General features: G+C 42.3%; 1 protein-coding gene across 10 annotated transcripts in view; it reads left to right on the top strand.

Annotated features, from left to right (window-relative positions):
• The window catches only part of LOC102448420 (diacylglycerol O-acyltransferase 1), a 61,372-nt gene that overhangs the window by 5,157 nt on the left and 40,349 nt on the right, over positions 1 to 15,866 (top strand). For 8 of the 10 annotated variants that reach the window (XM_089781407.1, XM_075940475.2, XM_075940469.2 and 5 more), the window contains exons 2-7: positions 1,405 to 1,525; positions 5,096 to 5,183; positions 9,554 to 9,594; positions 12,176 to 12,261; positions 14,548 to 14,600; positions 15,091 to 15,196. In XM_089781407.1, the coding sequence (XP_089637533.1) occupies positions 1,405 to 1,525; positions 5,096 to 5,183; positions 9,554 to 9,594; positions 12,176 to 12,261; positions 14,548 to 14,600; positions 15,091 to 15,196 (495 nt within the window). The remainder of the gene's footprint in view (positions 1 to 1,404; positions 1,526 to 5,095; positions 5,184 to 9,553; positions 9,595 to 12,175; positions 12,262 to 14,547; positions 14,601 to 15,090; positions 15,197 to 15,866) is intronic. The other 2 variants (XM_075940473.2, XM_075940474.2) reach the window with 1 other exon arrangement.

Below are 15,866 nucleotides of genomic sequence, written 5' to 3' on the forward strand. Positions count from 1 at the left end.
GTAGTGGGATCAGATTTGAAACATTTGGTGAGGTTTTGAAACATGGGCCCTAGACTGTCATACCTCCCCCAACTCCACCTTTATTTCTGGTTTAAGCTGGCATGACTTCTTACAAGAGTGAGAAAGTTGAGTCTGCTCCCTGGAATGGATTATTCAGTTGACCCTTTTTGGTGCAGAGGATTGGGCTTCTGCATGCCTCTCTCTGTTTTCCTGGGAAAAACAATAGTGGCAATGTATAGACTGAACTGGCATTATAAAAAGAATATGTGGTAATTAACCATGAAAAGCTGTTTTTATCATTTTGAGGGGCAAAAACAGTCATACTTGCCACTAAAAATCTACATTTGACTATAGATTGGAAATCTTGAATCCCTTTAAACATTCATCTGTATTAAAAAGAGAATAAAAGAAAAGATTTTGCAGTTCATGACTAACTCACCAGCCAGTGTTACATTTTCATTACTTTAAAATTCTTATGATCACAGTGTTCTCCATGGAACCTTCTGCTCAAGCTGGTTTCAGGCTGGTCTGGTATTGTTTTGGTTGTTAATTTCCACACTTGTACTTTGCTCGAAATCAAGCCAGCTAAAACAGCCACATTTGCAACAGTTTGCTAAATCTTCTGTTACCTATTTTGTTCAAGGAAAATGTCATCAAATTTTTTTCTAAAAAGTACAAAATGTTGGGCTAAGAATATATACTTGAATTACTTACTCATTGCTTAGATGCCATGGAAATAAGAGCTATACAAAAAACATAAGCAAATAAAAAGTAACAACAGCTTTTTGCGAACTCCCGTATGCTGAAGTTGTGAAAATTCAAATTAACTTGATTTGTTAGTTATCTGAGTAAAACACATGGAGACCAAGAAGTGGAAAGAATAACTGCACTGTGTATTCAAATATAACACCCGTACTTCATCAGTTTTAGAAAATCTCTTTTCCCCATTAATAAGAATATTAAATCTTTGAATTAGTGGAATGTAAAAACCAACAGCAGAAAAAAGAGTCACATAAAAATGAAACAAAATCAACATTCTGAAACAGTCAACAGTCTGTCCTTTTTCCCTAGTAAGATTTCAAGTTTTCATCCATTGTACAAAAAACAGTATATTCAGATAGAAGTCTTTAACATTGTACTTGTTTCCTAATGAGAGAGAAACTTTGTACAGTAATAATTTTATTTCCATTTTGGCACATTATCTGGTGGAGTGGTATAACAGTTTTCAAGAGGCCTTTTTAAAGGACAGTTCTGGGTGAAGAGCCTAATTTGCAAGACTGGACTAAAAAAGCTATCCCTGTTTAACCAGGTCATAGAAAGAACAAAATCTTTGTGCTCAAAATGGATGTTTACAGAGATTGTGAGAAGAGAGGATTGTACAAATGGCATCATATCTTTTTATAGGGTTTGGGATCAAAATGACTGGAAAGAGAAAAAAGAAAATTAATATTTCCATCAATCCTGAGATGCCTCAGCCTGAAGTGAATGACACTGACGTGAGACAAGACAATCCAGAAAAACTGAGGTACAGGGCAAACACAAAGATGAATCATATAATTTCAAAGAACACTCATACTTATTACAGAACAACTCCAAAGCCATATCTGCTTTGCAAGTGCTACAAGCAGCACAGCTGCAGTGCAGCATATTGTAGACCCTGCAGCCACAGAAGGTTTTTTTTATTTTTTATTGCTTTGGGTAATCTGTCTCAGTGGCAGTAGCTAGGTCAATGGAAGCATTCTTCCATCATCCAAGCCACGTCCACACTGGGGGTTAGGATGACATGGCAATGGTGCTCAGTAATGTCAATTTTTCATGCCTCTAAGCACCGCAGGTATGTAAACCTAACTGTTAAGTCTAGACCAGGCCTGAGAATTGTGTCTCTGAATACGTAGTAAGAAATGTTGGAATTCAGCTGCTAGTTCATGATCCTTTTATATAATTTGCCCTTCTATGATAAGAGAGATACCATACTGGGATTTGCCACGGAGCTACTAAGAGTGAATCTTGACTATTCAGCATTCAAAAATGTGTATAATCAGCTTTGAACTGTAAACCAGATTTTTATTTGCCTTGTTAAAAGAAAGGGAATGGTCTGTTTCATAAGCGATCTTGTTTGTGTGTAATACACAGAGGTGAAAGTAAAGGGGTGTGCAGCTCTGACAAGAAATGGCTGAGCTGCAGCAATAGCCAGCAGGGAGCTATTTAAAGAGTTGGCAGAGACCTGGGTTGCGATAGGACAGTACCTGTAAGAAATTTAAGTTCCTTTCACCCCTGGCATCAGTATAAATTGGGAGTGATCCTATTAACGTCACATGGAATTACAATGGTATACAGTGGTTTGAGGGGAGGATCAGACCCATTAAAGAAACATTTGAAGTTAAAAATACAAGAACATAAGCTAGGTGGAAGAGGACAAAGAGTGGACAAGAGCAGGGAAGAAGGGGCAAAGGAAAGAAGATGGTGGAAAGTTATGAAACAAAAATAAGGCCAGAGGAGGTGGTATACAAAAGCAAGAGGAGTAGGGAATCAGGAGTGTAGGACACAGAAAACAGAAGGTGAATGTCCAACTACAAGAAGTAATAGATGAGAACTGATTCCCCCATTGCAGAAGAGAGTAAAGAATCACATGGGCTTTATGGTAGTGACACTGGGATAAAGCAGGTGGTATGTCATGTTCCCAAATCTGGAATCCCAAATCTCCAGGCTAGGATTTCAGCCTGTATCGTAACACAAAGAATGGGGGTAATTGTGTACACAGGTAATGCTCATGTCTGTTAGGGGTATGCACAGTTCTGAAGATCAGGGCTTTGGTATTTGTCAGTGGTGCTCTGGAGTTGTAAGTTACTGTCAGTATTCTTCAACCTGAAACTGATCCAAACATTGGTTAAGCCAATTTCTTTCATTACTGGAACATTTGTTGATAGGAACAGTTTGTGTTTCTTATTCAGCCTATTGGGCTGATGAATGAGGGTTGTACACTTGTAGCGACCGGACATATTGTATCCTCAGTGCTAGATTTTGCAATCCATATGTTGAGTAGGATTGACAGTATTCGTGGAAAAGCTTCAGGGGGTAGCCCAGTTAGTCTGTAACTGGAAAAACTTAAACAACGACAAATCGTCTAGCAGCACCTTAAAGACTAACTATCTACGTGTTTTGTTAGACTTGACGGTGCTTCTACACTATTTGTTTTGTAGGTTTTTCCAGTACTTGTGGAAGTAGTTCCATGGCTTCAGTGGGATTACCTGTGGGAGTGAATCCTGCTCTGCACAAACGAACATTGCCAAATCTGTCTCTCCTTGAGCAATTTAGCAGCTAATTTGTTGCTTGGAGAAAAAGATGGAAGCAAGGTTAGGAGTTTCCAATCACTGATCGAGCCAGGGTGAGAATTACAGTCTTTCTGCTTCTTTCTAGACTCCTGGAAGATCTGTTAATCATGATTAGGTCTTGTCATCCCTTTTAATCCCCAAGCACCCTGACAAAGGAGGAACACATTTTACAGCTAGAGAAACTGAGGCACAGGGACGTAAGCTAACTTGTCCCAAGTCACTCAGCGGTATAGCAGAAAATAGAAACCAGGTCTTCTGAAGCCTAGTATAGTGTAGGGTTCTCTAGACTAGGGCTACTCAACACGTGGCCCGCAGGTCACATGCAGCCATGGCCCATTTGTTTGCTGCCCGTGGTGCAGTTTGGGTTTTTGCAGGGCTCAACACATGGTTTCCACTGGGACACGCTCCACAACAGCGAGATGTCTTCTAGGTGGGGTGAGCATTGAAAGACGCAAGTGGACGGGCTGGCTGAAACAGTCGGATACAGGGTGTTGACTACTCTAACCTCCAGGGAGGAGGTGCTGGGAGTGCTGGGGCATTGTGGGAGGTGCTGGCTACTTAGCCTTGTAGGCAGACCCTGAGATGTGCTGACTGGCTCACACTGGCCACATCTGGGTCCAGCACTGCGGTTTACAGCTTAATCTTTGTATTCGTGCCTGTCAGTGTGAAAGAAGCTATTTGCATATATTTGCATATATATTTGCAAGTATATGCAACCACACTTAAGTTGCAGCCCTCGGCATGTGCTGTTATTATCATTGGGGTCCCCGGGACTTCCAAAGTTGAGTAACCCTGCTCTAGGCCACACTGGAACTCTGTGAGGTTACAATCTTCTACAGTTGGTCTATAAGCTGTGCCGGAATTAGGGTGGGGCTAGCCGGGCAGCTGCCCAGGGTGCCATCCTATGGGGGGCGCCTGATGGCAGCTGTAAAGGGCGCTGTGCACCCGGGATTGGGGGCCACGCGGCACCCCTTGGAGCTGCCATTGCATGCCGCATGCCCGATGGCAGCTGGAAGGTGCGCAGTGCGCTGGGGGGCGGGACCATGCATGCGCCATGCGCCTGGGGGCGGAGCCACGCATGCGTTATGCACCCACTGCCCAGGGCGCAGAAATGGCTTGAGCTGGCCCTGTCTATAAGGGTATGTCTACACTTGCACCCTAGTTCGGACTAGGGATGCAAATGCAGGTATTCAAAATTGCTAATGAAGTGGGGATTTAAATATCCCATGCTTCATTAGCAAGATCTCGCTGGCGCGCTAGTTCGAATCACAGCTGATTCGAACCAGGAAGTGCGTGCTGGGATGCGTTAGTTCGAACCAAACCCCTTGGTTTGAACTAACATTACTCCACCATAGTCCAAACTAGGGTGCAAGTGTAGACATACCCTAAGATTAGGACTTGCCTACATTGGGAGTTCATGTCAAATGGTGGTCTAAATCTAGCCTGCACTGGCTTGCTGTGTTCTCAGTGTCCATGTGGACTTATTATTATACACAAAAATTTCCCCTGTGCATTTTAATCTACTTGTTCCAACATAACATAACTGCACAACGGAATTATTAGAAGACATCAGCAAATCCACAGAATGCTTAGCATGTTTGAGACTAAAACAGGCTAGATTTATTCCCTGGAATCCGTGAACTAGCACCTGAAGAGGAAAGTGGGAATATATTTGTTTTTCAAATATTACAGTTTCTATTGAAAACTAAATTTTCAGTAAAAATGAAAATGAAAGCATTACAACAATTCGATTTTTTTCTTAGCTGTCATACATCGTGCGAATCCCTATTATCATATGGAAGTGGATTCAACAATTTTCAAGGCATTTTTAACTGGTCTGTAGTCCTGTTGGTAAGTGCGAAAATCACCAAATAATTTAGACCAATAATTGATGATTGATTAGTGTTTCTAACTTTAAACCTTGCAGAGAAGTGCTGAATGGGTTAAACCTTTTATGATTTACTTGGTAATATTTACAGAAATGTTTAGTATTTCTTGTCTCAGCTGCTAAGTTTAGAGCCAGCAGTTGTTACTTCTTTGTTGTACAAATCAGTAACTTTCAATTTTCTTTGTGTTCCTTTATGTATATCACTAACTCTTTGCAAATACCTGCAACTTAGAATTGTGTGAAAATAGCCAATTTGTTTTTCCTCTAGGGGGAGGTTAAGTAAATCATTGATACAACATGAAGCCCCATCTAATGTGGGTCGGTATATTTCTCTAGTAAATCCCAGTGAATCAGTGTGATTCCTCACAGTTTCAAGCCATTGAAGTCACAGAATCATAGAATAGAAGATTAGGGTTGGAAGAGACCTTAGAAGTCATCTAATCCAACCCCCTGCTCAAAGCAGGAACAAACCCAAACTAAATTCATGCTCAATCTAGCAAGAGACACAAAGGGTAACAAGTATCAGAGGGGTAGCCGTGTTAGTCTGAATCTGCACAAGCGGTGAGGAGTCCTGTGGCACCTTATAGACTAACTGAAGTGTAGGAGCATAAGCTTTCGTGGGCAAAGACCCACTTTGTCAGATGCATGTGTAACAAGAAAACATTCTACAAATACATTAGAAGCAAGAGGAAGACCCTGGATAGGATAAGTCCACTGCCCACTCCCTCAGTGAAGAGGGAGAAGCAATAACAGGAAACTTAGAATTGGCAGAATTGCTTAAGGACTTCTTTATTTTGGTTTTTGCCAAGAAGATTGATGGTGACGGGATGCCTAACACAGTGAATGCTAGTGGAAATGGGGTAAGTTTAGAAAAGAACAAGCTAAAAATTACTTAGAAAACTTAGATGTCTTCAAGTCACCAGGGCCTGATGAAATGCATCCTAGTATACAGTAATTCCACATTTAACACGTGCCTGCTTAACATGTTTTCACAATTGCATGATTTTTTTTAGAGAATGATTTTTGACTTATACGACCGTCCCCCGCCTCCATGCAAAGCGACGGAGGGTTTGCTGCTCGCCGCGCCATTCCCCGGCGACCCCCCCTCGCTGGATGCAGTGCGGGTCCCAGCAGACCCATCACAGAGGCAGACTCCCAACCCAATCCCCCTCCCCTCTCCTCCTCTTCTCTTCCCCAGAGCCAATCACCTCCTCCCTTCTGTAACCCTAGTCCTCTTTCTCTCCCAACCTTATGTCCCGGTTCCAACAGACACCACCGCTTGAAACGCAATTCCCACCTTTTCCATTATTTTCAATGGGAAAATTTACCCCGCATAACACTTTTTCACTTTACACAATCATTTTCTGAAACATATCTATAGTGTTAAATGAGGAATTACTGTACTTAAGGAGCTGATAGAGGAGGTATCTGAGTCTTTAGCTATCATCTTTGAAAAGTCATGGAAGTTGGGAGAGATACCAGAAAACTGGAAAAGGGCAAATAGAGTGCCCATCTATAAAAAGAAAAATAGGAATGACCCAGGAAACTACAGACCAGTTAGCTTAACTTCTGTGCCAGGAAAGATAATGGAGCAAATAATTAAGGGATTCATCTGCAAACATTGGGACGAGAATAAGATGATAGGTAACAGCCAGCATTGATTTGTAAAGAACAAATCATGTCACACCAATCTGATAGCTTTCTTTGATAGGATAACGAGTCTTGTGGATAAGGGAGAAGTGGTGGATGTGGTATACCTAGACTTTAGTAAAGCATTTGATATGGTCTTGCATGACCCTTCTTATCAATAAACTAGGGAAATACAACCTAGATGGGGCTACTATAAGGTGGGTGCATAACTAGCTGGATAACCATTCTCAGAGAGTAGTTATTAACGGTTCACAATCATGCTGGAAGGACGTAACAAGAGGGGATCCACAGGGATCTGTTTTGGGTCTGGTTCTGTTCAATATCTTCATCAGCGATTTAGATGATTGTATAAAGAGTAGGATTATTAAGTTTGCAGGTGATACCAAGCTGGGAGGGGTTGCAAGTGCTTTGGAGAATAGAGTCATAATTCAAAATGATCTGGACAAATTAGAGAAATGGTCTGAGGTAAACAGGATGAAGTTTAATAAGGACAAATGCAAAGTGTTCCACTTGGGAAGGAACAATCAGTTTCACATAATAGAAGGGGAAGTGAATGTCTAGGAAGGTGTGCTGCAGAAAGGGATCTATGGGTCAGAGTGGACCACAAGCTAAATATGAGTAGGGTTGCCTGATAGTTTCACAAAAAATACCAAACATGGCGGGAAAAAATTGGTTGAGCCAAAAAGAAAAAGAACTAAAAGTTGTTGAGCAAAAAGAAATGGGGACCAAAGTTGTTGAGAACCCCTCCCACCACTACCAAAAAAAGAAGTCACGGCCCCTTTAAATCCACAGACACTCCCACATTTCCCCCTGCCCTTGCCAGACATATCTAAGGGTATGTCTACACTACCCCGCTAGTGCGAACTAGCGGGGTAATGTATGCATACCGAACGTGCAAATGAAGCCCGGGATTTGAATTTCCCGGGCTTTATTTGCATAAGCCGGCCGGCGCCATTTTTAAATGCCGGCTTGTTCGAACCCCGTGCCGCGCGGCTACACGCGGCACGGGCTAGATAGTTCGGACTAGCAAGCCATTCCGAACTATCTGTACGGAACTATCTGTACGGAATGGCTTGCTAGTCCGAACTATCTAGCCCGTGCCGCGTGTAGCCGCGCGGCACGGGGTTCGAACAAGCCGGCATTTAAAAATGGCGCCGGCCGGCTTATGCAAATAAAGCCCGGGAAATTCAAATCCCGGGCTTCATTTGCACGTTCGGTATGCATACATTACCCCGCTAGTTCGCACTAGCAGGGTAGTGTAGACATACCCTAAGAGTGTTAGGAGGGAGATAGGCCTCTGATGATAGGACAAGAAGCAACGGGCTTAAATTGCTGCAAGGTAAGTTTAGGTTGGACATTAGCAAAAATTTCCTAACTGTCAGGGTGGTTAAGCACTGGAATAAATTGCTTAGGGAGGCTGTGGAATCTCCATCACTGGAGACATTTAGGAGCAGTTTTGGTAGACAGCTATTTGGTATAATCTAGATGGTGGCAGGTCCTGCTGTGAGAGCAGGGGACTAGACTTGATGATCTCTCGAGGTCCCTTCCAGTTCTGGTATTCTATGATTCTAAATCATCCCAGCCAAGGCTTTGTGAAGCTTGGCTTTAAAAACCCCAAAGGTGCAGATTTCATCACATAGAATCATAGAGCTGGAAGAGACCTTAGGAGGTCATCAAGTCCAGTCCCCTGCCCAAGGCAGGACCAATCCCAACTAAATCAACCCAGCCAGGGCTCTGTCAAGCCGAGATTTAAAAACCTCCAGGGATGGCGATTTCACCACCTCCCTAAATAATCCATTCCAGTGCTTCACCACCTTTCTAGAGAAATAGATTTTTCCTAATATCCAACCTAAACCTCCCCCACTGCAACTTGAGACCATTCCTCCTTGTTCTGTCATCTGCCACCACTGAGGACAGCCTGGCACCATCCTTTTTGGAACCCACCCCTCAAGTAGCTGAAGGCTGCTATAAAATCCCCCCTCACTTTTCTCTTCTTCAGACCCTTTCCCTCAGCCTCTCCTCAATGGAATTTTGTGGGTATCCATCTGGTGTAATGCTATGGAGAACCAGACTCAATATAATGAGAGGGGACCTCACCTCGCTTCTTCCTACAGGGGGGAAGCAAACCTTGCTCAGCCAAATAAGCAAAGCAATCAGTCCTTTCCTCCATCTTTTGTCATTACCGTTTAACAACCTTGCTCCCTGAAATGTATCATCTTCCCCAGCAGGCTTTGGGTACTATTACTGGAACTTATTTTCATCTCATATCAGAGATGCAGAGATGTAACTCCATTATGAGGAGTCACTCCTGATGTACACCTTAGGAGAAAGGAATAACATCTGTTGTCGTTCATGGGATCTATTGAATAGACAGACTGTTGGTTTTTTTTGAATCGGGATAAAACAAATGTTATCAATAAATTTGAGAAACGGGTCACTGATCAGTTTGGGGGGAAATAGGCTATTCTCTGACATAAATTTGACTATTTTGAATGGACCCATCAGCTTCTGAGCTACTCAGACCAATTCTAATCAAGCCAAATGAATGCATTTGTCATCAACGTTTTGGTTCATGTAAATTAAATTAGTTCTTAGAGACTGTTTCTACCCAATCTCAACACTGATATTTTAAATGCGATTTTGCATAGAACTCTGATGAACAGTGTATGTTTTTTTACTTTAGGTCCTCACTCATGTTCACATGAGCCTGGAGAATTTCATCAGGTAATATGTCACTAAAGAAAGGCAGTGTATCATTGAATTCTTAGTTGCAGGGGAAGTGGGCATATGTTGATTGAAAAGTCGTTCTGTGGTTAACCAGTTAACAACAAGAAAAGATATAACATCACATTTTCACCTATACATTACGACAGTGTCCCAGAATCATTCACTGTACAGGATGGCATCGTGATCTAAGCTTCAAATTTCAAAATATGTAGACTCTCTTTAAACATGGTTTCAAATCCCAGCATGATTAATTTAGCCTTTCATCCTTCAGTGGTGGATAAGTTCCATGTCATTTACGAAATAACTTAGTCCTTAAAAACATGTTTGCTCTTCCTGGACATAAACAATTCCATAGTAGATTTCAGCTGAGTACAGGTTTGCCCTGCTGTCTTAAACCAAAATTCCTGTGCATCTCCCAGTCATGCTGTGTTCACAGTGTCCATGTGGACCTACTACTGTACGCAAAAAATTTCTGTGCATCCCACAGTCATGCTATGCAACATTTGTCAACCTACCTGGCTGCTGCCTTCCACTGCCAAAGTAGCTGCATTTCTGGGCTACTGTGTTGTTATAGGACCAGATTGTGTTCCCCCCTTCTTCTCGTGTCCAAGAATGGGGAAGGATGTAGGGGCCGTCCAGTATCTTATTCTAGAGCACACAGCATCCTCTCGAAGGATCACAGAGAGAGAATTCCTCATAGTGTTCATTGGCTACATAGCCCCAGTGAACTCCAAGCTGGAGCATGCCCACATCAGAATCGAAAGGCTCCTTTAGAATGAAAGATGCTGTAGACGTATGAGACCAGATCTTCAGCTGGGGTAAATTCGTGCCAATCAGTTGAAATCAATGGATCTATGCCAATGAATACCTTCTGAGAACATGTCCCATATAATATGACTAGAAGATTTACCCGGCGTTGCTCGGGTCCTGCAGGGCAAAGGGCTGGGGATGTGGGGGATAAAAGGGGCTCAGGACAGGAGGCTGGAGGTGTGTGGGGGTGCAGGAGTCAGGGTTGGGGGATGAGGGGCCTTCCAGCCTGTCTGCCGGCTGCTCCCCAAGGACGGCAGGGGCCATGCAGCCTGCCCTCTGGCTGCTCCCCAGGCTGTCTTGGGACACCGGCTGCTCCCAGGGCCAGGCTGGGGTGGCAGAGACTGCAGCAGCTGTTTCCCAGGGCTGCGGCACTTGCTGCCTCCTTGTGGTCATTTGAGAATATAACTGTCCCTGCTATCACAGCCCTCCCTTTCTGTTTGATGAGAAACAGTCACATTCCATGTACATCCTATTGTCCTGGCACAACCAAACCCTTACTTTGCTTTGTTAGGAAAAGAGGCAGCTGCCTACCAAATTTGGTGGTCCTAGCTCTTACGATTTAGGAGGCATTCTTGAACAAATAGACTCGCAGACGGACAGACAGATGCACAAACTCTCTCAAATATATTGCAGATTACTATATAGTATAGTATAGTAGATTACTATCAGAACCAGCTCAGCAAGGTTATTTTGCATTACTGTAGGACGCTTATTTTATGAACTAATTGGCAAAAGAAAAGTTAATCAAACTGAAATCTCAAAATTACGGTAGTTATGTTGCATACATGAATGTATTAATTGTTCAATGAGCGTCCTTAATGAATGGTAACAAATGTATGCAGTGTACCTGATTTTTCATTGAGAGAATTGCCTTTCTTTGCTTTCAGATCTGTCTTTTCAAATCTGTATAGTCAATTGAATATTGGCTGAGGGGTTGAAGGCACATTTGGTGGCAGAAATATGGTTCCTATAACAGGTTATTCAGAAAGAGGAGTGAAGCAGCACAGGTTATCCACAATCTCCACTAATTTGGGAAGCTGAGAACTTGTCAGTGCATCCTAAAAAGTGGGCAGGGCCCGAGTGCCAGGGTCATGTGCTGATTCTGGGCACCTGCCACTTACAAGGCTCCTGCAGAACCCTAGCCAAAAATTTACAACTGCTACCTCTGGTGGAACCCCTGTGTGGATGGTTAATTATAGTGTCTCTGCCAGAGCATAGAGAGGGGTTGGATTTCAGTCACTTGAACCCAAATATTGGGGCAATCATGGTCTCTAATTTGAACAACTACTGCAGTTGGGAGAGGTTTAGGTACTCAAGGACTGGGGAGTCAATAAGGAACATGAGACAGGTATCTTAGGTGCGTCTACACAGCACCCTAAACTAGAAATAAGATACACAATTTGAGCTACTCAAATTGCATATCTTATTTCGATTCTATTTCAAAATAGCTTATTTTGAAACTTGGCATGTCTGCACAGTGCTAAATTTTGAAGTAATGCTCTGTTTTGAGACATTCCTTAACCCTTGTGGAACGAGGGTTACAGGGATGCCGAAATAGGGCGCCCGTTAGTTTGAAAAATATTTCGAAATAACAGGCAGCTTGTTAAGACTTGGGGCAGCTATTTCAGGATATTTCTGGTATCGCAAAATAGCTGTGCAGTGTAGCTGTACCCTTGGTCTCACCATTATGGTAGAAATATAGTATCCATGGTTCTAATAATATCAAACCATAGAATTTCTGCACCGCCTCACTGTTTTTCTCTTCAAGGTATGGACTGTTATTCGACCCTGTCAAGATAATTTCAGTTTTCCTGAAAGACCCCTATAAGTGGCCAGCAGTATATCTCATTGCTGGTAAGCCAACAGTGTGCAAATATCATTTGCAGAATATGAAGGGTGTCGCTTTTGAATTTGACAGCATCCCATGAAATATTTCTCGAATGAATGTATTTTCTCTGCACTTTTCTGGATCATATGCATCCAGTTTTATCATATAAACCCAGATGTGGATTTTTGGCATGGTTTCAGTCTCGTAGGAGAGGTTGGATAGCTTCTGATTTTCTTTCTATTGCATAATTCCTGCTTGTGAGCAGTGTTAATGAAATAAAACAGAAGCACATTCAGTAAGAATGCCAAACCAAGGATGAACCAAGCTCAGTTGTTATAACTGATGCCTTGAGATTAGATTTTCCTAAAACAAGATGTTAAAAATCCATCTCCTTGCAATGAAATCTCAGGACCAAATACACCAATGGCATAAGAAGCTGTAACTCCATTGAAGAAAGCAGAGTTGGATCAATTTATATCTATGATGAATTTAAACTTCTAAGAGAGAGATTTCAAAGGAAGAATTTCTAGCCCACTGATTATCCTACTGCCCTCAAAGCATCGTGTCTGAGGCCAGGTCAGCACTAGAGTGCTTTGTTGGTATATCTGTGCAGCTGCATTATACAGACAAAGTGTTCCTACAATGGTCAAAACTTATACTAGCATACCTGCACTTTTGACTGTGTTTTTTCCAGGTCCCTGAGCAAACTATGTGTGAGGGTGAGAGCATGAGTCCCTCAAAAGTGCACTTGGCTAAGTGCTTTCCGGTGGTGCATTAAACAACGTGACTAACATTTATCATATGTGACTTGTTCTCTCTCTCGTCCATGGGAGTTTGTGTGTGCAATGAGAGCACTTTATTTTTTTATCACTTTGTTTGTTTTTAAATGTCTATGCTGTTCTGTGTTTGTGTTAGAGAAGGCAGGTCAGAGGAATGCACCTGGTACATGGAGCAGAAGGTGGGGAGGTTTGTAATAGTCTTTTCCTCCGGGTATTTGTTCCCCGTTTGGGACCAGCCCCCAGGAAAGCTCTGTCTCCTGCACACATAAGCTTAGTCTTTATGGTAACAAGTTTCATTATTCCATCAGAATAAAGCTCTGATTTCCCCTAATGTGAGTGAGGTCAGTAGTTAATAAAGTTAATCTTATTCTGAAGCTATTGTACATGCACAATTCCTTTTGAGTTGAGAATGGCCGTAGAATTGAGCCCAATGTCTTAAACCTCCCTGCTTTACAGAGGAGTTTGTTGCCTCTTTTGCAACAAGTGCAGATGCACAGACACAGTGAGTGGTTTTAAAATGCTAATCATTTACAAAATCAAAATCAACTTTGAAAATAAAGATGTGATACAATTATCCCACAGTCCAGCAAGATGCTGATAACAGCATTGAATTCAAGTAGATTTTGGCTTTAAATGTTGGCGGCAGTTTTCACTGTCGAGAACAGGAAAAGAGATTCACAACTCCTTGGTATTAATGAGAACAGCACATCTCATTCCCCACATATGGCATTAAAATGTGACCGTACAGTGCGTGTTGTTTTACATTTTCCCTTCAGCTTCATTATATATACTCAGGGGTGAGGAAGTGACCATATTCTGCTCAGTATCTGTCCTCAAAACAAGAATAGGTGTATGTTTCTTAGCTGTAAAATAGTTGACAGTATTGAATGTAAACTGCCCTTGTCAGGTATCAAAGTTAACATCTTGTTGAGATGAATGAGTATAGCTTACACCCCTCCTGGCACTAAATGCTGAAACACGTCATGCAAAGCCCAGTTTTGGACTAAAAGATCTAGGAAGAGTTGTTGCAAATACATTTTCCCTTCCCTAACGCAGCTGGTTGATGCAGAGCCGCTGCATAGCCACTCAGTAACCCATGAGCTTGAATAACAACTGGAGTCCATATGCACCCCTAATGTGAGTAGTTTATAACAGTAGCTGCTCGCCACACCGCTCTTCTACGGGACCTCTGCCACACCACCTTATCACTGCCTGCTGTCTGTACCTTTGCAGGGAACCACTGTTTTACAGCTGTGTTTAGTGTCTTCCACTCCTGGGGAGCAGAGGTTTTGCATTTACCCTGGGAACTTGGGTTTCATTCTGTCTGAAGTGTCATCTCAATCTTGGGTCACATTCAGAACAGCATATTCATAAAAATGAAAATTTCCATTCTGCTGAAACATAGCTCTCCAGAGAAGTGCTAGTAGAATAGATCTCTGCTGACTAGTTGAGACCAATCCGGGCGTGTACTTACCATAGATGTGTTTGATGCTGATTTATTTCCTGATGTTTTATTATTTTCCTTTCTTTCAGCCTCTGTTTTGTTTGCACTTCCTGCAGTTTTTATAGAAAGGTATTTAAGAAAGGTAGGTGAACTGGTGGTTTCCTATGCATTGTGCTTGCTCTCTGTAATGGGTGATATTTCTGATTGAACACTTCTTGTTACGGGCCAAGCAGGAGAAGTGAAATACCTGTAAGCCATTATTGATTGTAAAGGACGTGAGGATTGGAGCAAAGCAGCACTCATTTTTTAACTTCAGAGATTGAGTCAAATTTAAAGATTTGGTCTCCAGTAAAATGAATTATGTGGCCTCATCTATCTAATTTTTATGAGCCCCCAAATACTGCACAGTTGGCAGAACTAGCAGTGTGTGAGTCCGAGGCTGGAGTTGAAATACATGTTAAGAGGCTAGGTTTATTGACCTTTGTTAGAGATAAATGGAGGAAGCTTGCGATGTGCCTAGTTTTCTTTTCTGTCAAGCAATAAATTCACCAGAATCACCCTGATTTAGAAAGCACATTAGCAAAAAGGCCAGAGAATCACTGAATTTTATATAACATTATTATCCTTTGTAGGTTCGTGGCTCTGAAAGCATCGGTTTGGTGTTGCAATCACTTAACCTGTTTTTATTGGTAACATTCCCAGCTGTCATGGTTTATAGAATGCAAGCCATAACTCCAGGTGAGAGGCTTTTGTTTTGGGCTAGAGATGTAGTACCCATTTATGGCCAGTACTATCGTGTAATATGAAGTTTGTCACAGACCACATGTGTTTGTCTTCAGATGGGAGGAGAAAGAAAGGGCTGCTGGCCATAATATATTGATTTTAAAATTCAAATGAAAAAGTACTTACATTTTTATTGGTCAGTCTTATTATTTCAGTATTGTGGTCTCTGAACAGCTCCACAGAACAAGCATTAAAATTCTGGCTGACATCTCAAAGTTCTATTAGTGATGTACATGCATGCTCATCTGACTTGCATGGCATGCAGAATATGAAGAGACAATTCTGTCCTTCTGGTTCAACTGTTCTGTTCCTTGGCCTCCTTTGTATATGTGTGTGGCTTCCATCAGAGACAGTTGTAATAAGTCTGCATACCAAGAGAAGGGATGTTAAATATCGGTTAATTGAACAGTCGAATAACCTCATGAATTCTTATTGATTACTCAACTATTCTGTAGTACCTAGGGGCAGGGCCAGCAGCCAGTGCACTCCAGCTTCACTCCCTAGAAGACCTCTGCCACTCCGCGCTGCTGCCTCTGTATCAGACAGCAGCGTGGGGTGCCAGGTTGCAGCTGGTCCGTGAGGGGAGCCAGTTTAAAAACCAACTCCCCTTGTGGACCAGCTGCCT

The sequence above is a fragment of the Pelodiscus sinensis genome, chromosome 12 (genome assembly GCF_052426305.1).
Source record: "Pelodiscus sinensis isolate ZL-2025 chromosome 12, ASM5242630v1, whole genome shotgun sequence".
NCBI lineage: Eukaryota > Metazoa > Chordata > Testudines > Trionychidae > Pelodiscus > Pelodiscus sinensis.